This window comes from Nerophis ophidion, linkage group LG05, assembly GCF_033978795.1.
Source record: "Nerophis ophidion isolate RoL-2023_Sa linkage group LG05, RoL_Noph_v1.0, whole genome shotgun sequence".
Taxonomy (NCBI): domain Eukaryota; kingdom Metazoa; phylum Chordata; class Actinopteri; order Syngnathiformes; family Syngnathidae; genus Nerophis; species Nerophis ophidion.
In genome coordinates, this window is record NC_084615.1 from 16,525,760 (window position 1) to 16,548,893 (window position 23,134).

Consider the following 23,134-nt stretch of genomic DNA (forward strand, 5'->3'; position numbering starts at 1 on the left):
ATCAATACTGAACAGCTGTTTATTGGGATAAGGTAAACATCAGTTCAGTATTTTAACATAAAAGTGTTTAATTGTGAGGCATTAAAAGCCACATAATGCAACGGGTCCATCAGACCCACAAACGGTGGCTGAGTAACAACAATATGAACGTTGCACGGAACATTTCTCTGCCAGTTTCTACATCCCACAGGGATTCTTCTTTTGTGTTTCTGCACCTGAGGTTCCAACGCAAGATTTGTCAACACTGTCTGCTCTCATTTTCTCGCACATTTGACCCGCTGATGTTCTATGTACCTACACTCTGTCCTCCTCCTGTCTAGGCCTGCTGTGTGTGTGTGTGTGTTACACAAAACATAAATTTCCACACTTCTATTAGCCTCGGGTCCAGTGGACCCAGACATTTTATATGTAATAGAAATGTGTAGGGGGTGTATATGGTGTGTGGTAATTAAATATCCATCCATTTTCTGCCGCTTATTCCCTTTGGGATCGCGGGGGGCGCTGGTGCCTATTTCAGTTACAATCGGGCGGAAGGAGGTGTACACCCTGGACAAGTCGCCACCTCATCATAGGTCATTAAATATGTATTCTGATGTATGTTCTTCACAGAAAATGAGCCTAACTCAGTGAGTCTCAGTTGGAAAAATTAATTCATTGTATCACGGGGTAAAACGGGTCCCACAGACCCCAACACCAGACAAGGTGGAACAAAACACTTGCCAATGTGATGCAACTGCAAACAACACAACAGAAATAAAAATGGTCAAATGAATAGCACTGAGAAAGTGAGCATGAGTATCTTTGTTAAGACATCCATCCATCCATCCATTTTCTACCGCTTGTCCCTTTTTGGGGTAGCGGGGGGTGCTGGAGCCAATCTCAGCAACAATCCGGCGGAAGGCGGTGTACACTCTGGACAAGTCGCCACTTCGTCGCAGGGCCAACACAGATAGACAGACAACATTCACACTCACATTCACACACTAGGGACCATTTAGTGTTGCCAATCAACCTATCCCCAGGTGCATGTTTTTGGAGGTGGGAGGGGCCTATCCCCAGGTGCATGTCTTTGGGGGTGGGACTTGTACCAAAAGTGTGTTCCAGTGGTGTGGTGCATGAGTGTATACGCAAGTTAATTACCCCTCCTCAGGTCCACTACGTCACTATCACATTTGTCAGAGAGGTAGAGGGCGGAGTCATCCAGGATGAATCTGACGACAACGGAATAAAACACCACTTCAATGCCACAATATTGCGCATTCGTCCATTCACATTTGCCACAGGCGATGTTTACCTGAGGTGGAAAGTGGCCGTGTCTACAATGATGTTACTGGACAGAGAGAAGGACTCTGCCGTCAGCAACATTCGCAGCGGTAGATACAACGGCCTGTCAGGCAAAGCAACGGGAATTTAAGAGAAGAGTAAAAATGATTTTATAAAAAAAAAAAGAGTCTGAGTGTCTTTCTAACCTGTAGTCGACGGCGCAGGTAGCCAGGTGTGTGTGCAGGACAGTGATGACAGCAGGTGCTGTGTATCCCAGAATAGGGTCATCGATGACGTCTAGGAAGTCAACAAGCTGTAACAAGACAGTTAAGTGAGTGAATAATGCAATCAAACGAGATGTATTGATGAAAAAACGTATTTCAGCCAACTTAACAAAACAAATACGTATCGTATTTTCCGGACCATAGGGCACACCAGACTATTAGGCACACTGCCAATGAGCGGGTCTATTCGGGTCTTTTTTCATACTAAAGACGCACCGGATTATAAGGTGCATTAAAGGACTCATATTATTATGATTTTTTACTACATGTAAAAGACTTCCTTGTGGTCTAGATCAGTGTTTTTCAACCTTTTTTGAGGCAAGGCACATTTTTTTCATTAAAAAATACAGAGGCACACCAGCAGGAAACGTTAAAAAATGAAACTCCACCAGGTCAGTAGAAGAGAAAGTCAAACACAAATACAAATAGACGGAATAGAAATTGAAAGAGTAAATGAAACCAAATTTCTAGGTATAATGATTGATGAAAATTTGAACTGGAAATCTCATGCAAAAAATATACAACATAAAGTTGCAAGAAACATGTCAATAATGAATAAAGCTAAACATGTTCAAGACCAAAAATCACTTCATATTGTCTACTGCTCACTAGTGTTACCATATCTGAGTTACTGTGTAGAAATATGGGGAAAAATTTACAAAAGTACACTTCATTCACTAACAGTGTTACAAAAAAGATCAGTTATAATAATACATAATGTTGGATATAGAGAACATACAAACCCTTTATTTTTGAATCAAAGATACTGAAATTCCACGACATAGTGGATTTGCATACAGCTAAAACTATACACAAAGCAAACTACAACCTGCTACCCAAGAATATACAACAATTCTTTTCAACAAAAGAGGACAAGATCAGTTATAATAATACATAATGTTGGATATAGAGAACATACAAACCCTTTATTTATTGAATCAAAGATACTGAAATTCCACGACATAGTGGATTTGCATACAGCTAAAACTATACAAAAAGCAAACTACAACCTGCTATCCAAGAATATACAACAATTCTTTTCAACAAAAGAGGAGAAGATCAGTTATAATAATACATAATGTTGGATACAGAGAACATACAAACCCTTTATTTATTGAATCAAAGATACTGAAATTCCACGACATAGTGGATTTGCATACAGCTAAAACTATACACAAAGCAAACTACAACCTGCTACCCAAGAATATACAACAATTCTTTTCAACAAAAGAGGAGAAATATAATCTTAGATGAAAAATGTAACTTAAAACATTTGTACGCACGTACAACACTTAAGACCTTCAGTACATCTGTATGGGAATTAAACTATGGAATGGATTAAGCAAATTAATCAAACAATTTACTAATATGATCCACTTCAAGAAAGTCTTCAAACTTCAAGTGTTTACAAAGTACAAAAAAGAAGAATCATGATAAACATTCTGAATTTATTCACCCATTCATTCTTTCATTCATTGTATGGAATTAAATTTTAACAATTATTTATACATTTATTTTTATTTAATTACTTATGGAGTATATTATGAGGACATTGAGAACAGGAAGTGGACAAAAGTTTTAGCAACTGTTATTTAAAAGAAAAAGGGTAGGATTAAATAAGCTCTGTTTCTTCCTACTCCTTTTCGAACATGTTGAAAAGAGAAACTGAAAATTGTGATGTATCCTGTTGTATGCTTGCATGTTCGAAATAAACTCAAACTCAACTCAGGTCGTCGTGCCTTATTTTGAGTTTGTTGGTGTTTTCCTGTGTGTGGTGCTTTAGTTCTTGTCTAGTACTGTTATTTTGGTGGCCCTTCCTGTTTGGTTGGGGTTTTTCTCTAGCAGTTTCATGTCTTCTTTTGAGCGCTATTCAGCGGACCTGCTTTGTGTTAGCAAGCAAGACTATTTATGTTGTAGCTATCCTTTGTGTGGACGTTGTTGATTGTCATGTCATGTACGGATGTACTTTGTGGACACCGTAAGTTTTTGCCGTCGTCCAGCATTTTGTTTGTTTACTTTGTAGCCAGTTCAGTTTTACTTTCCAGTTTCCTTTCCCTTTTGTTCATTTTTGGTTTAAACATTGCATACCTTTTTACCTGCACGCTGCCTCCCGCTGTGGTCTGCATATTAGGATCACAACAAACCATCCTCGTCTCACTCAACACATTCCGACTTTTACAAAGCAATTAACTACCTGCTGCCACTTACTGACTTGGAGTATTACGTGGTTACTCTGCAGAGTTCTACACAGCACAGACACTAAGCAACGGCACATTATTTGCACATTCTAATGATAGATTTGTAAAAAATATTTTTTGCACCAATCAGGTGAAGTTGCATAATTTCCCACAGCACACCAGACAGTATTTCGCAGCACAGTGGTTGAAAAACACCGGTCTACATAACATGTAATGGTGGTTCTTTGCTCAAAATGTTGCACAGATGATGTTTTACACATCATCTTCAAGTCACTTTCTGACAGTCTCTTAAGGATGCCCCGTTTTGTGGGCGTTCTTATTTACGCGCCTCCATTTGGACAGCGTCTTCTCCCCGTCATCTTTGTTGTAGCGGTGTAGCGTGCAAGGACAGGAGTGGAACAAGTGTCAAAAGATGGCGCTAACAGTTTCAATGACATTCAGACTTTACTTCCATCAATAACGGAGCAGCATCTCCTCATCCGTGGCTCACTAGTGCAACAACAACACCCGGAATGTGTCACGTGACTGGAACTCTCTAATAACTAAAGTTCCTTGGGTGAATAATGTAAAGTCACTATACCGGTATGTTTTAGTACTTTCATGGCAAGTTTACTGACAAATATAAGTAAGAACTTTACACTACTTTATATTAGAAATGACAACAGTGGGAGATGAATGTGACATAACAAGAAGATTGAGGAAAAAGAAGAAGCTGATGGACTACGGACTACAAAGGGGGACACACATACATTTCCAGGACTTATGCAGATCCCAAATACAGATCAGCAGGTACCAGAAGGTAAGAAAAGTTGCTTTTGCATGATATTGTGAAACAAAACGCCATATAATGTCTTACCTTATACATACAGCATAATAATACTCCCATGTTGAATCACAATACAATCCATCAAGCGCTGTGGCTTCATAGCTTACCAAAGTCCTACTAAAACATTTTCATAGATTTTTGAGCGCCGTGTGTAAAGTTCTATATTTTCAATGGAACATATCAAATTGTGGTTTTGTTTACTTGAGTCATACTGCAGTCTACACATACCTCTTATGTGTGAATGCTATTTACTGGTCACACTTATCATTTCACCATGTACTAAATAAAATAGCTTCGAGGTCAGTTAGCACAACCAAAATTGATTTGCACATAAAGCGCACATTGTTATAATGCGCCCCGTCGAGTTTTGAGAAAATAAAAGTGTCAGAATAATTGTATAGGAGTTATCATACAACTTCTGTATTACATTAAGTTCAGGTCCCCTGCGAGAAGATAAAAGCTGTCTTTCATCTTATCAAGCAAAAGGCTTGTAAAACTCCACTGTTTGGGATGGTGTGCGACATGGAGGTGCCGGTTTCATTGATCTATTGACAGCCACAGCAAGACCTTGTCCTGACCCGAGATCTACAAAGTGGAGAAGAAGCAGGACCTGACACCGCTCCAGGCACCTTTTCTTTGCACTGTTTATGACCGAGTGCAACAGCTATTTATGACCACCTCCCCTTAGGAGCAGCTCTGTTATGTAATGTAATGCTATGTAATCCCAAAAGGCCCAAATAAAAGAGGCGTGGAGCTCCCTCGTCATAGCGGTGTGGTGACGCTGTACGAGAGTGCAGGCACACATGAGCTGAATTGAATCCTGTCTCTGTTTGATTTATTTGCTTCTTGTCTTGTCTAATAGATGTCATCGGTGTTTGAACCTGACAAAAAGTATTTTAAATGCGCCTTATAGTCAAAAAATACGGTAACCAAGAATGTCATCACCAGGCCCATCGCCATGAACTGCACTCTTTGGTGGCTTTATTGGTTACCTGCTCGTGCCAGCTGTGATTGGTCTGCGATACATAATGCCTCATGGTGGCACCCTGAAGTCGAAGGGCGACCAGGAACTCCTAGCAGACGACGTAGAGTGTTAATTTAAGCTCTCCAACAAATGAGTTGCACGTTGAGGATGTACTGTACCTTCACATTCCTCTGTGGGTCCAGTGTGATTTTGATGGCCGTGGACAACATCTGCGGCTCCGCCTCCCTGCCGCTCACACTGCTGACCCCCACCTCAGTAGGGTATATAGTAGGGTCCAAGTAGCTGGGGGCTATGAAGTTGGGCATCTCTATCCGTTGCGGAATAGGGGCGTCTTTCACTACAGCTACAGACAAAATACACATTTTTTTAAAAGAGGTTCAACTAAAGTAGTGATTGAATGTAAAGTACCTCGATGGTAGAGCTCCACCCGCCGACTCTCCAGACACAGGAAACTCAGATTAGGGTCATTCTGGTGCTGTGCTACACTGAATATCTTCCCCCCTTCCAGGTCAAGCACAATTTCTCCGTGACTCTGGTCGTCCTGTGTGAATGTCATCAGTTAACCGCATTCTGCGAGCTTTCTTCGAGATCTTGGCTTGCCTTCATGTCTGTCCTGGCTTGAAGGCGACCTCTGCCGATGACCACGGTCAAGGAGAGGAGGCTGAGGTTGTGGTTCATCTGGAGTGTTGACTTTGTCCTTCCTGAAGGCTCATTGGCTAGGTAGAACTGAGACTCGTCCTCCTCTGAGTCCGAGTCTACATCGCAGAAAATTCGAGGAATTTATCATTTGTTATGCTAAATACACATTTTTCTAGCATACACATACACTTAAAGAAATGTATATATTATTCTTGCCATCATAGTATTGCATGCTAATTGTTATCAGGCATGTGATTTGACCATAATGAAAAGGACTGAAAACATTTCCAGGAGTCTGAGGGATGAAGGCCCCCAGCCAGGTCCAGGGCGGTGCCCTGGTGGGTGGACAAGGGGGGCAATGCCCCCCGAAGCTCCTAGTTTTTCACCAATTTAACATGCTAAAATTAACAAAGACAGCACCATTTGAAGAAAATATTTTAGTGTTTAAAGACATGAAAACATCATTAATATAACATACATACCCCAATTATCCTAATGAATCACTGTATATGGTTCAGTCCCAACAGTATTTAGTCACTAATATTTACATCTTGTGTTCATTTCACTTCCACAGGTGTCACATTGATCAGTGTTATTATCTACAGTATTACCACATTACTTCAGTTCACTTCACACATTTACTTCCTAGGAGAGCCCTGACATGAGCTTTCCCTAACATGAGACTACATAAGAACTTAATATTACAAAATAGTATTACATGCAAATTTATTTCAAATAAATTGTTAACTCGAATCAATAATGCAACTCTTTGAATTTCTGCAATTTCCTAATATATTTTCACGTGGCTTTTGATTTTTAGAAAAAATCATTTATATTTCGCAAAGCAATAATTGGTTAATATTTAAAACAAACATGCGTATTTCGCAAGCAAATATTTTTTAGCTTATCTCATTATTAACTACCCTGTCTGCAACTGAAGTGGGTTGTTAGGGTGGATCTTTCCTCTTGATGTCTACGGCAGTTGTCGATGTACACAAAGGATAAAATCCGTAAGGTTTGCTCACTTTCGGTTGACATCCAAAATATCAGCTAGTGAAAAGTTTGTTTTCCTTGCTTCAAGTTGTTTCATATGTTTTTGGCGTTTCGCATGTACTTCCAAAGCCTTGAAACCTTGTGATCCATAGTCAATATTATCATGACACCACGTGCACAAAACCTTTCCGCGACGATCGATTTTCCGAATAAAATCGCCGAACAAAGTCGTAACTTCCTTCTTCCCAACAGTATCAGTGATTTCCCTTTCCATCCAGTCCCATCGAAACTTATTTTTGACATGTTTATCAATTTCTTTTACTCGTGAAGTGCCCTTTCTCTGGAGGACAGACATCGTTTACATTTGAAAAATGACGGTAATAACGTCATCATTCATAACAGATGTCCTGATTGGTCACAAGGAACATAACGACCAATCAACTACGGCGTAATATAACTTATATTACGCCGTAGTTGATTGGTCGACAGGTTCGATAATTCCCCCCCCCCCCCCCCCCCCCCCCCCCCCCCCGAGATTAAAAAAGACGTAATTCCGACTTTAGACGGAGAAATCACATGCCTGTGTTATATAATTATCGTTTTATATCATAAGGTATAACTGTAAATCAGGCGTGTCCAAAGTGTGGACCGAGGGCCATTTGTGGTCCCCAGCTAATTTGATAATGGCCCCCGGCCCATTCTAAAAAATACTATAATATAAATTTAAAACATAAAAAAGTGTAATATAAGAGTAAAAAGTGACATGTAACAACAAAAAGTTGCAATGTTGACACTAATAACACAAACCTGCCATGCGTATTGTTATTGACCTGTTGAAGGCTCCAATTTCACTTTCAAATATTGTGGGGGGGGGGAGATATTTCATATTTTGTGCAAAACAAAGTTTCCTTTCACAAAAAGGGCATCAAACAAACAAAAAGATATGAAAAATTTATAAAATCTTATGATCAAGAAATCTACAGACTTCAGCGTGAAAAGTTTAAAAAATATATATAAATATACATTAAGGCTTATTTTCAACCCTTATTCTTTTTACTTTTTTATTGTTATGAATTATTGACCTATTTAGGGTTCCAATTACTTCACATCAAATATTCCACTTTGAAATGTTTTGGGGGAAAATGTTGCATAGTTTGTGTGTTTGCCATATAAATAAGGGTTTTGACATAAAGGGCATAAAAATAAAAACAAAATTAAAACAACTGTTATAACGATAGACAGACCTAGAAGTTGATCTCGAGATTCAAGTGTTAAATAAAAAAATGTATGACTTATTTCTAACATTTTTATTACTGAGACCCTTCCGGAGACCGGGTGACCAAACTTGAGGAAAGCCATAAAGGTATAAAAACAACTATTGTATTGCTTTTAAAAAGGAAAAATATCAACATGGCCCTTACATACTTTGATTTTTCAGTCTGCGGCCCTCAGCGGAAAAAGTTTGGACAAATATTTTGGGTAATATGGCAGTGATGATGCTTCATTGGTTTTTGGTCAAATGTCTTTAGTGTTAGTTTATATAACGACACTACACATTTTGTTGCCTGTCCCCACCCATGGCACAATAAGACATATGGGATCAAATCATTGCATGCATGTAAACTTGTGCAGCTTGAACAGGTAAACAAGGTCTAATAAGCCTGAAACAGTCTATAGTTATTTGTATGGTCCTAATAATCTTTAGAATAATTGTATCTAAGTTATCGCAAAAATTTGTGTTACATTGAGTTCAGCTCGCCCTGCGAGAGGACAAAAGCAGTATTTGATCCTACCAAGAAGAAGGTTTGTAAAACTCCACTGTGTGGGATGGGAAGCAACATGAAGGTGTCAGTTTCTTGTAATCCACAGAAAGATTTTGTCTTGACCCAAGATCTACAAAGCGGAGGGGAAGCAGGGCCTGCCCAAGCTCCAGGCACATTTTTTTTCAAATGTTTTGTAACTAAAGGCATGGATGTTTACGACCCCCGTATCTTAGAAACAGCTGTTGCCATGTAATGAGGGAAAGTCCAAATAAAAGAGGCGTACAATCTTTAGTCAGAGCGTGGTAACATTCTACAAGGGTACAGGTGTACGCGCTTCTCCTCATTGAGCCAAATTTAATTCTGTCTCTGCGTCAGGTTCAATCATCTATGATATTTATTAAACAAGACGAGAAGCAAGGAAATAAACAGAGACAGAATTCAATTCGGCTCAATTTGAGGAGAAACGTTTCGACCTGTAACGTCTTACAGTGTCAACCACGCTGTAACGAAAAAAAGTTCACCTCTCCCAGGGGCGTCACTAGACCTAATACTGTACTGGGGCACACCTGGGGCACAAATAATTCATGTGAGCGTGCAAAGCGCGCAAGCAAAAACATTTTTAGCACTTATTTATCATAACAAATACATAAATAGTGCTTTAAACTATGAAATCATATCAGATTATGTTGTATGGATCTTTGATTAACCACCTGAAATTAACTAATGCATTTGACCTACTTGTGCACTTTTTTACTCCAGACTTCTAAACTGCTACTGGTAAAAGCAAAAAGGAAGAGCAATGAATCTTTTTTAAATATATTTTGCAGTAATCATCTGCAAATTCAACATCTACAAAAGAAAAACAAAAAATAAAGCACTCCTACATCTCTGGGTTCTTTTATATTATTTAATTTCCAATTATGGCAATGTGGCTAATCCTATTTCAGATACACAAAACAATAAAATATACACAAAACAATAAAGCCACAGTAGTAGAATAAATGAACAACTGTTGTGTGTCTGTTCAAGGAATCATTTTCTGAGAAGTAAACTGTAACGTCTCATTTTCATTTTTGCAAAGTGGTCAATCACTCTGGACAGACGTGGAAATATTACAGTAACTGTTATACAGTTGACCAGTGGTTCCCAACTGCTGGGTCGTGACATAAAAGTGGATTGTGTGTCATTTTCAGTGAGTCGCAGTCAGATGTGTGCATGAAAAAAAAAAGTTTAGGGAGAAAAAAATCTAATTGTTGCAACAAAACCAGATTATTTTTGCCTTTTTTCTAGTGACTATTAGTGAGTATTTTAGCAAAAGGCAAACCGACTAACAAGTTGGAGGAGGACTCAAGACAGACATGGAAATATATTTAAAAAAAATCTAAATGGGGCAACAAAACCCGATATTTTTAGCCATCTTTCTGAAAACAAATACAGAAATGTTACTATTTTTTCTGGAAACAAAACCAGATGCTTTAGCCGTAGCCATTTTTCTGGTGACAAAACAAGAATATTTTAGTCAAAGTCGCACCGATTAACAAGACAAGTCTACTGTGCTATTTTTCTGTGAAATAAACTTGAATGATTTAAAAATTGGCTCACGACTTGATGATATGGAAAAATGTTTTTCTTCCTGAAGATAAACCATTTGAGAAGCACTCAACTCACACATGCTTACTCCAAATCATCATTGATGCAGAACCAGCAGACAATAACCAACATTATGTTTCATGTTCATTGTAAATTCCCCCGACAGCTCGTACAGCAAATGAATATGTTTATCTTGATACAATGAATAACGTTAGCTAACTTAGCATCAACTTAAGACAATGATGTTGCCTAGCTAGCTAGGACTTCACTTACATCTCTCATTCCTGCTGCTTCTTGCTGCGGGCGAATAACTTTCTTAAATCCATCTAGGAGTTACAGTTTGAGTCATATCAAAATCAAAATAATGTAATTAACAAATTGTTGTTGGCTAACGTTACCTACCTCACGCAGTGATTCGCAGCCCCTCTCTCTCTCTCTCTCTCTCTCTCTCTCTCAACTGAAGTCTCGATCCACACGTGAATAAATTACCATATTAATTAGCCATGTGCTCATTGTTAGTGGAGTGAATACAGTAGCAATCAATTACCATACTAAGTAGTATGTGCGCTGTTGTCTATGTTATGTAGACTTAAAACTCTGAAGCGTTTTTTTTTTATTGGTGAAATTTTTACTGGGGCACTGCATATCAACAGTGGGGCACGTGCCCCAGTGAAATATGTCTGGCGACGCCCCTGACCTCTCCTCTTTTATTTGGATATTACCTGTTTACACAACAACAGCTGTTTCTAAAGGAATAGGGGGTATGTAAACAGCCATTGTTTTCGGGCACATTAACACAAAAGAAAAAGACACCTCGGGCTTGGACTGGTCCTGGATAAAGCTTGGGCAAGTCTTGGATCACAATAGATAACCCCTACAGTCTCCTCCCATTGTACACAGCGAATTTTTCCAAGCCTTTGGCTTGGGGCAACAAAGACAGCTTTCATCTGTTCACTGGGAACTCAAAAGAACGGAAAGTTTTTTGATAATTTACATACAATTTTTCTGTCACTCTGTATAATTCCTTGCTTCTTGTCTTGTTAAATAGATGTCAACAGTGTTTGAACCTGACATTATTTTTTATAATATGGCCATCAAATTTTAGCTTTGGGTCCAAAATAACACAGTAAAATTTAAAATTCCTTTACCTGTTCTATTCTATTTTGATGAATGTTGACCTGAATTTTATTTAATGATTGTTTCTTCAAAGAGAAACACATTGAGACTGTTTTGTTATAATTTAGGGTTAAACAGATGATTTTGTGCACTGTCCACAAAAACACTTTTATTATTGTGCTGTACAGCTGTAGGGTGTTGTGTTTCCACAATAACTAAATATCAATATTAAACACATTTTTAGGAGATCGTGCAGGCGGCTGTTGGATGTATGATTCACCCCGAAAATCCCAGAACTCACCCAGTCGGAAGGCTGACTTGCAGAGTTGAAACTCGTCGTGATGTTGGCGACCGTGCACAGAGCTCTGAGCTGAAGTGGGCGGAGGGGGAGGCGGTTCCCACATCAGCAGGTCATTATTGATCCTGCAACGAGAGGTTCAGTCGTACTCACAGTGATCAATATCAAAGTAAATGTCAGACTGCTGCATATTCCACCTGTTGTAGATGCTTTGGAAAGCCTGCTTGCTGGGCAGAAAGACGCAGGCCAGAGGAAGCCTAACATCCACGACGCACTGACACTGAGCCACGCACTGGGATTGGAACTGACGCATCTCCTCCGGGTCGGCCGGGATCACCATCTACACCAGGGATGGCAAACTGGTTTTCATTGAGGGCCACATGGCTGCCATCAGAGGGCCGTGTATAACAGCCAATAATATATGTATATATATATATATATATATATATACATACACACACACATATATATATATATATTTAATTTTTTTATTTATTTTATTTGTTTTAATAGGCTGTCGATTTTACAGTAAAAACTGTACATTTACAAAATGTTACTGTAAGATAGTGTATTTTTTATTTCTTACAACATTTTACGGTAAATATAAAAACTTTTTTGTTTTTTTAAAGGAAAAAGCTGCCATAATTTTACAATAACATTGACGTTGGTTTTCACAACATTATATTGTTCATGAAAGTTCCTAATTTTATTGTGGCAAATTAGCTGCCAGTTTTTGTACTGTAAAAACAAATCCATTAACAGTAATACACCATTAAAAACAAGATTTTACAGTAAAAATAGGGCAGCTCAGTCAAAAGAATTTTAACGGCAATTTTGTTTTTTGTTTTTTTTTTCAATATACAGTTATATGCTGTAAAGAAAAAAATAAAATTCATTGTAATTTTTCTTAATTTGATGAGTACTTTGCTGTATAATCATAGGTCAAGCAGATATCAAATTATTAAAATTATTTAGACAAAAACATGTTTAGAAAGTATGTTAATATACTGTAATATTTGTTGCAATAATGGATACTATTAAAGTTTAAAAAGTATGCAATTTCAACCAGTACATATATTTTTTCTGTCAAAATGAAAAAGATCAATTTAGTGAGAAAATATGAAGTACTTTATTGACACATATCATTTCCCGGTGTTTGTGGGCCTGATAAAACGATGTCGCGGGCCAGATCTGGCCCCCGGCCTTAACTTTGACACCTCTGACCAACGAGGCGGGCGGAGACGTGGTTGTCAGGTTTATAAGAGAAACGTTAACAGGCTGTGAGCGACCTACCTCTTCAGTCTCAAACATGGTGCGGTTGGAGGAGAACGGAGAGCTGGGTTTGTCGTTGAGCTCACAATGGCTTTCGAAGAAGGCGGCCCCCAGGTCTCTGACGAGGCCAAGGTTCAAGCCAGCTAGACCCACGCCTTGGCCCTGCATCTCACCTCCTCGCACTCGTACTGATATCCTATAAATGGCGTGTTTCAAACAGCAGAATAACCAGGACAGGGAAAATCTTACTTCCTGTTTATACATTAAAAGGCACTTTGGAAGGTTTTTGTTAAGTATTCTCCACTCACCTGGGCAGGGAGTCATGGCTTTTCTTCACTCTGATGCAAGGGAAGGAGCCTCCGTCCCAACCCTCGTATGAACCTGGTAACAGTAAGCAATATTCTTAAATACCTTAATATACTGATTGGGTTTTAATACCTGATAATTGCAGATTCGCCTTGAAATTACTTACAACAGTATTTACACCAGCAAAAGCTAATGTACAGTAGAGGCCAAAAGTTTGGACACGCCTTCTCATTCAATACGTTTTCTTTATTTTCATGACTATTTACATTGTAGATTGTCACATCATAACTATGAATGAACACATGTGGAGTTATGTACTTAACAAAAAAGGTGAAATAATTGAAAACATGTTGTAAATTCTAGTGTGGATGGGGGCGTGGCCTGCGGGCTTGCCGCGGAACGGGGTGTGCCAGGACCGGCCTCGAAGATAGCGACAGCTAGTAGATGGCCCAGGTGGGCCTTGTTAACTAATCACCTGTCGCCTTTATTAGCAGCAGCCGGACTGAGACGCGTTGTTGGAGTTGCAGGTGGTGATGAGCGGACGCAAGGGAAAATACATTTTGCTGGAAAGCAGAAGCCTGTCGAGATTGATGAAAATAAAACGGCGTTATACCTGGAATTCCGGGCTATCCTGGCAGTGTGTGGTGGTCCGAAGAACCCACTAGAGGGCAACCTCTACATCTATCCATCCATCCATTTTCTACTGCTTATTCCCTTTTGGGGTAACGGGGGCGCTGGCGCCTATCTCAGCTACAATCGGGTGGAAGGCCGCGTACACCCTGGACAAGTCGCCACCTCATCGCAGGGCCAACACAGATAGACAGACAACATTCACACACTAGGGCCAATTTAGTGTTGCCAATCAACCTATCCCCAGGTGCATGTCTTTGGAAGTGGCAGGAAGCCGGAGTACCCGGGGGGAACCCACGCATTCACGGGAAGAACATGCAAACACATCTAGTTTCTTCAAAATAGCCACCCTTTGCTCTGATTAATGCTTTGCACACTCATGGAGAGAATGCCAAGAGTGTGCAAAGCAGTAATCAGAGCAAAGGGTGGCTATTTTGAAGAAACTAGAACTTAAAACATGTTATCAGTTATTTTACCCTTTTTTTTTAGTTAAGTACATAACTCCACATTCATAGTTTTGACGTGACAATCTACAATGTAAATAGTCCTGGAAATTAAAAAAACACTGCATTGAATGAGAAAGTGTGTCCAAACTTTTGCCCTGTACTGTATAACATTAAAAAAAGCTCTAACAAAAATAATATTTTTAATGTTTTTGACACTCTTACAGAGGTATTAGTTTAAATATACGTATCATAATGTGGTACATTGTTGAGGTAATTTGTTGGCCCTAAAAAATTAACGGCAAACCCATAGACACGGCTCTCATTAATGTAAATTAATTAATGATTGTAGTTGCCTATTCATTGGCTCTCATAGATTTGCAGATGTACACCTATTCCTGACTGCTTATTCATTGTAAATCTTATCGCTCTTTGTTGTTGTTGTTGTTTTTATCCAATTTATTTTATTATTTTGATTTTGTACGGTGACCTTGAGTGCCCAGAAAGGCGCCTTATAAGTAAAATGCATTATTATTTTTACAGTATAATGTTTTAAATGAATTAAAGGCCTACTGAAAAGAGATGTTCTTATTTAAACGGGAATAGCAGGTCCATTCTATGTGTCATACTTGATCATTTCGCAATATTGCCATATTTTTGCTGAAAGGATTTAGTAGAGAACATCGACGATGAAGTTCGCAACTTTTGGTCGCTAATAAAAAAGCCTTGCCTTTACCGGAAGTAGCAGACGATGTGCGTGTGAAGTCACGGTTGTAGAGCTCCTCACATCCTCACATTGTTTACAATCATAGCCAGCAGCAGCTAGAGCTATTCGGACCGAGAAAGCGACAATTTCCCCATTAATTTGAGCGAGGATGAAAGTTTCGTGGATGAGGAAATTTAGAATAAAGGACTACAAAAAAATAAAAAAGGTGCTTGCAGTGTGAGCGATTCAGATGTTATTAGACACATTTACTAGGATAATTCTGGAAAAACCCTTATCTGCCTATTGTGTTGCTAGTGTTTTGTGAGATAAAATAGTATCTGATAGTCGGAGGGTTGTGACCATGGGTGTGTTGACGCCAGAGTCTCTGAGGGAAGTCACAAAGCTGCAGCAGGACGGAAGCTCCGCTGATGTCTCCGGTAAAAGCCGACTTATTACCACAATTTTCTCACCCAAAACTGCCGGTTGACATGTAGTCGGGATCCATGTTCGCTTGACCGCTCTGATCCATAGTAAAGCTTCACTTTCGGGAATTTTATACAAGGAAACACCGGCTGTGTTTGTGTGGCTAAAGGCTAAAAGCTTCCCACCTCCATTTTTCTACTTTGACTTCTCCATTATTAATTGAACAAATTGCAAAAGATTCAGCAACACAGATGTCCAGAATACTGTGTGATTATGTGATTAAAGCAGACTACTTATAGCTTGGATCGGGCTGGAAAATAATATCCGCTACAACCCGAGACGTCAAACACACGTGTCATCATACCGCGACGTTTTCAACACGACACTTCGCGGGAAATTTTAAATTGCAATTTAGTAAACTAAAAAGGCCGTATTGGCATGTGTTGCAATGTTAATATTTCATCATTGATGTATTAACTATCAGACTGCATGGTCGGTAGTAGTGGGTTTCAGTAGGCCTTTAATCTCGGAGGTTGTGTGTACTCCCACCATGCAGGTCGGTGAAGGAGGCTTCCAGCAGCTGGGTGAGGCATTGCGCCGACAGCTGACCCTGGCAAGGCTGCTCAATTTGGAGATCTGGCGCTTCTTGATGTTTGAGCACCAGATCGCTCAGCTCCAACACCAGCGTCTCCTCCCTCACCGCCCTTTGGCTCGGAGGCTGGCGCTCGGAGAGTGGCCGCAGATCCGGTACGGGAAAACGAAGCCTTAGGATGGCGTGCGGGGCAAGGAGGGAGAAGGAGGAGTACAGCTCGCTGCTCTGCGCCTGAAACGTGACAACAAAGGGTCAAATGGGGAATGTCGGTGGCCTGGTTTGGGTAAGGCGGACCTGTAGGTTGTCGGGTCCGACGTTCTCTGCGGGAACGTAGCTGAAGGCCTTGCTCAGGTTGCCCATCCGACTGAGAATGTCCAGGTCCAACTCGGCACTGACATCTTCTAGCTCCACTCGCAGTACACTATCACGCCGCACCACTCGCTGTTTACCCTACAAGCAGTCCCAGGGAGGTCAATAAGTAGCTCGCCATGTGCACAGCGTGTGTGCGCATGAGTACCTTCCTCAGGTGCTTCTCAGTGAGGCTGTAGTGGAGCTGGGCACAAGGTTTGGCGGCCACTCCAACTGTAAACATACTTGCTTTCTGGAATTGGAGCAACTATAAAAGAGATGCACGGCACTGGGATCAATCATGTGATTGAAGACATGTTGAAAAACACAACATGGAAGAGGATTCTAGCAGCTGTGGTGAGTTTCATGCCCATGAGATGAAGTCAGTCGTAATTAACAATGACAATAACACTGAATATTGACACTTTGCACACAATTAGGACGTGTTAATGTTACTCTAACGTATAATTTTCGGGTCTCCCTATGTCTAGCATTAAAAGATTACACTGCTGCTAGACTTTTGACAAGAACAAGAAAGTTTGATCATATTATGCCTATACGGTATATACCTTTATATACATATATATATATACACACATATATATATATATATATATATATATATATATATATATATATATATATATATACTGGCTCACCTGTACTGGCTTCCTGTGCAAATAAGATGTGACTTTAAGGTTTTACTACTTATGTATGAAATATTACACGCTCTAGCTCCATCCTATCTTGCTGATTGTATTGTACCATATGTCCCGGCAATAAATCTGCCTTCAAAGAACTCCGGCTTATTAGTGATTCCCAGAGCCCAAAAACAGTCTGCAGGCTATAGAGCGTTTTCTATTGGGGCCCTACCGGTAACAGTTAGAGATGCTACCTCAGTAGAAGCATTTAAGTCCCATCCTAAAACTCATTTGTATACTCTAGCCTTTAAATAACCCCCCCCCTCTGCCCCCCTTTTTAGACCAGTTGATCTGCCGTTTCTTTTCTTTTCTGCTCTGCCCCCCTCTCCCTTGTGGAAGCGGGGGGAGCACAGGTCCGGTAGCCATGGATGAAGTGCTGGCTGTCCAAAGTCGGGACCCGGGGTGGACCGCTCGCCTGTGCATCGATTGGGGACATCTCTGTGCTGCTGACCTGTCTCCGCTCGGGATGGTCTCCCGCTGGCCCCACAACGGACTGGACTTTCACTATTATGTTAGATCCACTATAGACTGGACTCTCACTATTATGTTAGATCCACTATGGACTGGACCCTTACACTATTATGCTAGATCCACTACGGACTGGAATCTCACACTATTATGTTAGATCAACTATGGACTGGACACTCACACTATTATGCTAGATTCACTATAGACTGGACTCTCACTATTATGTTAGATCCACTATGGACTGGACACTCACACTATTATGCTAGATCCACTATGGATTGGACTCTCACACTATTATGCTAGATCCACTATGGACTGGACTCTCACAATATTATGTTAGATCCACTATGGACTGGACTCTCACACTATTCTGTTAGAAACACTATGGACTGGAATCTCACTATTACGTTAGATCACCATGGACTGGACTCACACTATTGTTAGATCCACTACGGACTGGAGTCTCACACTATTATGTTAGATCCACTATGGACTGGACTCTCACACTATTATGCTAGATTCACTATGGACTGGAATCTCACTATTATGTTAGATCCGCTATGGACTGGACTCTCACTATTATGTTACATCCACTATGGACTGAACACTCACACTATTATGCTAGATCCACTATGGACTGGACTCTCACACAGCCACATCTGCGGTCCTCTCCAAGGTTTCTCATTGTCATCCCACTAGGTTGAGTTTTTCCTTACCCTGATGTGGGATCTGAACCGAGGATGTCGTTGTGGCTTGTGCAGCCCTTTGAGACACTTGTGATTTACGGCTACATAAATAAACATTGATTGATTGATAAAATCTCACTTGAAAACCTCACTAAAGACATTTAAAGTCCGAAATCCAAAAACTGTTGCTGTGTTGAATGAATAAAAGGTAGCAAGTTTTTGTACCTCACTGTACTCAGGCTTCCCGTTTTCCCAGAGGCACTCCAACATTTCTAGTCTGCTGAATGACAGGTCGGATGTCACAGCTCGACTGTTGCGTAGCCCGCTCCGCATCTCACAGAAGACCTGCACCGCTGCCCCTGTCACTCTTAACGCCAGAAAGTTCCATTTAGACTGAGTAAATACAAAACTGTGCGTTCAGTGTCGTTCCCTACCTGAGGTGGGAGTGTGGGCAGGCCTTGGCGAACCCGCCTCGGAGGTTGTGGAAGTCCCTCTCGCTAAACATGCTGTCCTTAAAGAAAGCCAGCTCTCTGAAGAACACCTGAGACACCTGAGTCAATGAGGAGGCTCCGTCCGGCTTGGGAGGCGGGTCCTCCTGCAGCATGGTTAGGGTGAGGCCGCCTAGGGTCAGACGCAGTAAAGCATCGGGCTTTAGCTGCTCCATGGGGCTGCTTCGGGAACGCCCTGCATAGAGTGGGAGGACAGGGGACATCTCAGAACATGGACAATATTCTAATGAACAATTGTGAGGCGTACTTATATAAAACGTTTGTCCTGCACTTACCTCTGATTCGATGGCTGGCCTGCGGTAGGCTGGCGAGACAGCCGGCTACTGGGTAACGCCGGGGACAGTTCATATAGCCCTAGGAAGTGGGGAAAAAAACATATCAACACACGTAGTTTGGATATCACTCTGTGTTGTAGTGCAACAAACTCCCAGACAGGTATGTGGCGTACCTGTGCTGCAAGAGTGGATGGCTGAGTGAGACTGGCCAGAGAGTGTGTAGAAGAATCCATGTCACTATCAGACAGCTCGCTGCCAGAGCGCACGGACGTCACGCTGCTGCTCATCCCGCCAGGACCCATGGAATAAAACATTTCTGCAACACAGTCATTGTAGGAAAAATTTACTTTTTAATCACGCTTCAACAGTAATATGTAGAACCTGTTTATGAGCACAAAACATCAATCATCTCTCTCACTCGTTAGCTTCACTTTTGAAAGAGGTGCTCGTACGTCTGCTTTTGAAGTTTTTATGACGTCACGAATGAAAAACCTCCAAACTCATGGACATGACTGTGTCTCTCCGGGTTTCAAAAATAAATAAATAAATGGGTTGTACTTGTATAGCGCTTTTCTACCTTCAAGGTACTCAAAGCGCTTTGACACTACTTCCACATTTACCCATTCACACACACATTCACACACTGATGGAGGGAGCTGCCATGCAAGGCGCTAACCAGCACCCATCAGGAGCAAGGGTGAAGTGTCTTGCTCAAGGACACAACGGACGTGGCGAGGAATGTACTAGGTGGAGATTTAACCAGGGACCCTCGTGTTGCGCACGGCCATTCTTCCACTGAGCTACGCCGTCATATTTAAAACTTTTGAAGACCATAATAAATACAATTTAGGACAATTTCACATCACTACGGAGAAAAAGTACAAAAACAAAATTAAGGAAAATCGGAGGCCTAGAAGGACTTTGAAATTATATGAATTTGTTCACTGCTCATGTATGTATGTAAATATACATACATACACACACATACATACATAAATACATACATACATACATACATACACACATATATATATATATATATATATATATATATATATATATATATATATATATATATATATATATATATATATACACATATATATATATACACACACACACCTTCGGTCAGGAAAAAAACACAAGAGGCTATTTCCTCCCTTCAAACCTGTTTTACATAAATATATATACACACACACACACCCACACACATACATATACATATATATATATATATATATATATATATACATATATATATACATACATATATATACAAACACATATTACATAAATATATATATACATACATATATAAATATACATAATTATATATATACATATATACATAAATATAAATATATATATATATACATAAATATAAATATATACATACATATATATAAATATACATAAGTATATATACATATATATGTATGTATACTTAAAACATGTTGAAATACTTATTGGGGTGTTAGCATTTAGTGGTCAAGTGTACGGAATATGTACTGTACTGTGCAATCTACTAATAAAAGTTTCAATCAATCAAAAAAACAACAACACACGGCATGCAAGCAACGACTGGGCTATGATAGACTGAACATACCTCCTCTTTTCACCGGACATGTCCTCTTTTGCGGGGCTGTCCGGGTGGAGTTTCTTAAATGCCTCAAATGTCCGGCATTTTAATTTAGGGGTGCGTGTTTTTTCAATGTACATTCAAGGTTAAGAAGGGGTTCAAAACAATACAATTTGTGCACACAGCAGCATTCGTGAGGGCGGGGCAGAGACAGACAGAGCGAGAGAGGTATGATAAACATGCATGCGTCGCCAGGCTCTGATTTAATTTTTTAATATCTATAGCAGGGGTGTCAAAAGTGTGCCCCGGAGGCTATTTGCAGCACACACCTAATGTTTTAAAGGCCCATGGCAAATTCTAAAAATACTATTAAAATAAACAAAAACATAAACAAAAGTGAAATAAAAAAGCTTAAAGGCTAAATGTAATTTAGAAAAAGTTGCAACGTTGTCTAATTAAACAAAGCTGTTTGGTGGAAAATTTAGCAAATTTGTTAAATACATAATTAAAAAATGTATTTTTTTTTTTTCTTACTGTACCGAAAATGAACCGAACTGTGACCTCTGAACCGAGGTACGTACCGAACCGGAATTTTTGTGTACCGTTACACCCCTAACATACATACATATATATATATATGTATATGTGTATATATATATATATATATATATATATATATATATATATATATGTAGGTGTGGGAAAAAAATCACAGGACTACTTCATCTCTACAGATCTGTTTCATGAGGGGTTCCCTCAATCATCAGGAGATTTTAATGGAAGCATTCACATACAATGGTTTATATAGAGCACAGAGTGGGTGGGTACAAGCGGGCGTAGGGTGTGGTGATTGGCTCATGTGTTACCTAGGAGGTGTTTCCGTTTGTGGCGGCATGTTGAAATGATTTCACTGCGCTTGTTGAGGGATGATAAATCTGGATGATATATAATAAACAGTTTCTTTTTTAAGCATAGGTTGCATCTTTTATTACCACTGTTGTAAGGTGAGCTGGATGCAAGAATTTGCCATGTTATTGAATATTCAACATTATTGTCTTTGAGGTTCCAAATGTGTTTTCTGAGTTCTGTAGAATTCTGCAAAGTCTGGTTTCTAAAGGAGGCGTTGTGATTATTCCATCTTGTTTTGAACGCTCCTTCGGTTAATCCTACGTACGTGTCGGATGTGTTAATGTCCTTGCGTATTACCTTTGCTTGGTAAACGACTGATGTCTGTAAGCACCTTCCGTTGAGAGGGCAATCAGGTTTCTTGCGACAGTTACATTCATTATTGGTTTCAGAGTCGTTTAGTCTGGGGGTAGGCAGTCCTTTTGCAATTGCTTTGTTGTGGTTTGAAATGATTTGTTGCATGTTATTCATACAGCTGTAGCTCAATTTAATGTTGTTCTTGTTGAATATTTTTCTTAGAGTGTTGCCTTTGGGGAAGTGTTTGTCGATCCCAAACACATCCGACACGTACGTAGGATTAACCGAAGGAGCGTTCAAAACAAGATGGAATAATCACAACGCCTCCTTTAGAAACCAGACTTTGCAGAATTCTACAGAACTCAGCAAACACATTTGGAACCTCAAAGACAATAATGTTGAATATTCAATAACATGGCAAATTCTTGCATCCAGCTCACCTTACAACAGTGGTAATAAAAGATGCAACCTATGCTTAAAAGAGAAACTGTTTATTATATATCATCCAGATTTATCATCCCTCAACAAGCGCAGTGAAATCATATCAACATGCCGTCACAAACGGAAACACCTCCTAGGTAACACATGAGCCAATCACCATACCCTACGCCTGCTTGTACCCACCCACTCTGTGCTCTATATAAACCATTGTATGTGAATGCTTCCATTAAAATCTCCTGATGATTGAGGGAACCCCTCATGAAACAGATCTGTAGAGATGAAGTAGTCCTGTGATTATATTCCCACACCTACATATTGCGCTCTACCACGGTATCGAGCACTATTCTCTGGATAATCCAATCAAGACATATATATATATATATATATATATATATATAGATATATATATATATATACACACTTTTTTTTTTTTTTTACATTGAAAACAAAATCCTTTAGCTAAAATATTGACTAACATCACAATGGCCATTTTTTCGATTTGCCATAGAATTGTTTTCTTGCAGAAGTGGTTGAAGTTAAATAGGCTAAATATTTACATTTTTCAGTGTTTACGACTGTGAGAATTGAGCAAACACC

General features: G+C 39.8%; 1 protein-coding gene across 1 annotated transcript in view; it reads right to left on the reverse strand.

Annotated features, from left to right (window-relative positions):
- Window positions 1-23,134, reverse strand: part of atg2a (autophagy related 2A) — a 65,978-nt gene that overhangs the window by 25,734 nt on the left and 17,110 nt on the right. Inside the window, exons 9-26 of the mRNA XM_061900206.1 lie at window positions 19,488-19,630; window positions 19,315-19,393; window positions 18,965-19,214; window positions 18,756-18,897; window positions 16,845-16,943; window positions 16,622-16,777; window positions 16,285-16,558; window positions 13,536-13,608; window positions 13,249-13,423; window positions 12,153-12,295; window positions 11,959-12,080; window positions 6,157-6,311; window positions 5,965-6,097; window positions 5,715-5,899; window positions 5,564-5,644; window positions 1,470-1,576; window positions 1,295-1,387; window positions 1,141-1,211 (exon numbers count right to left, since the gene is read on the reverse strand). Coding sequence (XP_061756190.1) covers window positions 1,141-1,211; window positions 1,295-1,387; window positions 1,470-1,576; window positions 5,564-5,644; window positions 5,715-5,899; window positions 5,965-6,097; window positions 6,157-6,311; window positions 11,959-12,080; window positions 12,153-12,295; window positions 13,249-13,423; window positions 13,536-13,608; window positions 16,285-16,558; window positions 16,622-16,777; window positions 16,845-16,943; window positions 18,756-18,897; window positions 18,965-19,214; window positions 19,315-19,393; window positions 19,488-19,630 — 2,481 coding nt within the window. The remainder of the gene's footprint in view (window positions 1-1,140; window positions 1,212-1,294; window positions 1,388-1,469; window positions 1,577-5,563; window positions 5,645-5,714; window positions 5,900-5,964; window positions 6,098-6,156; window positions 6,312-11,958; window positions 12,081-12,152; window positions 12,296-13,248; window positions 13,424-13,535; window positions 13,609-16,284; window positions 16,559-16,621; window positions 16,778-16,844; window positions 16,944-18,755; window positions 18,898-18,964; window positions 19,215-19,314; window positions 19,394-19,487; window positions 19,631-23,134) is intronic.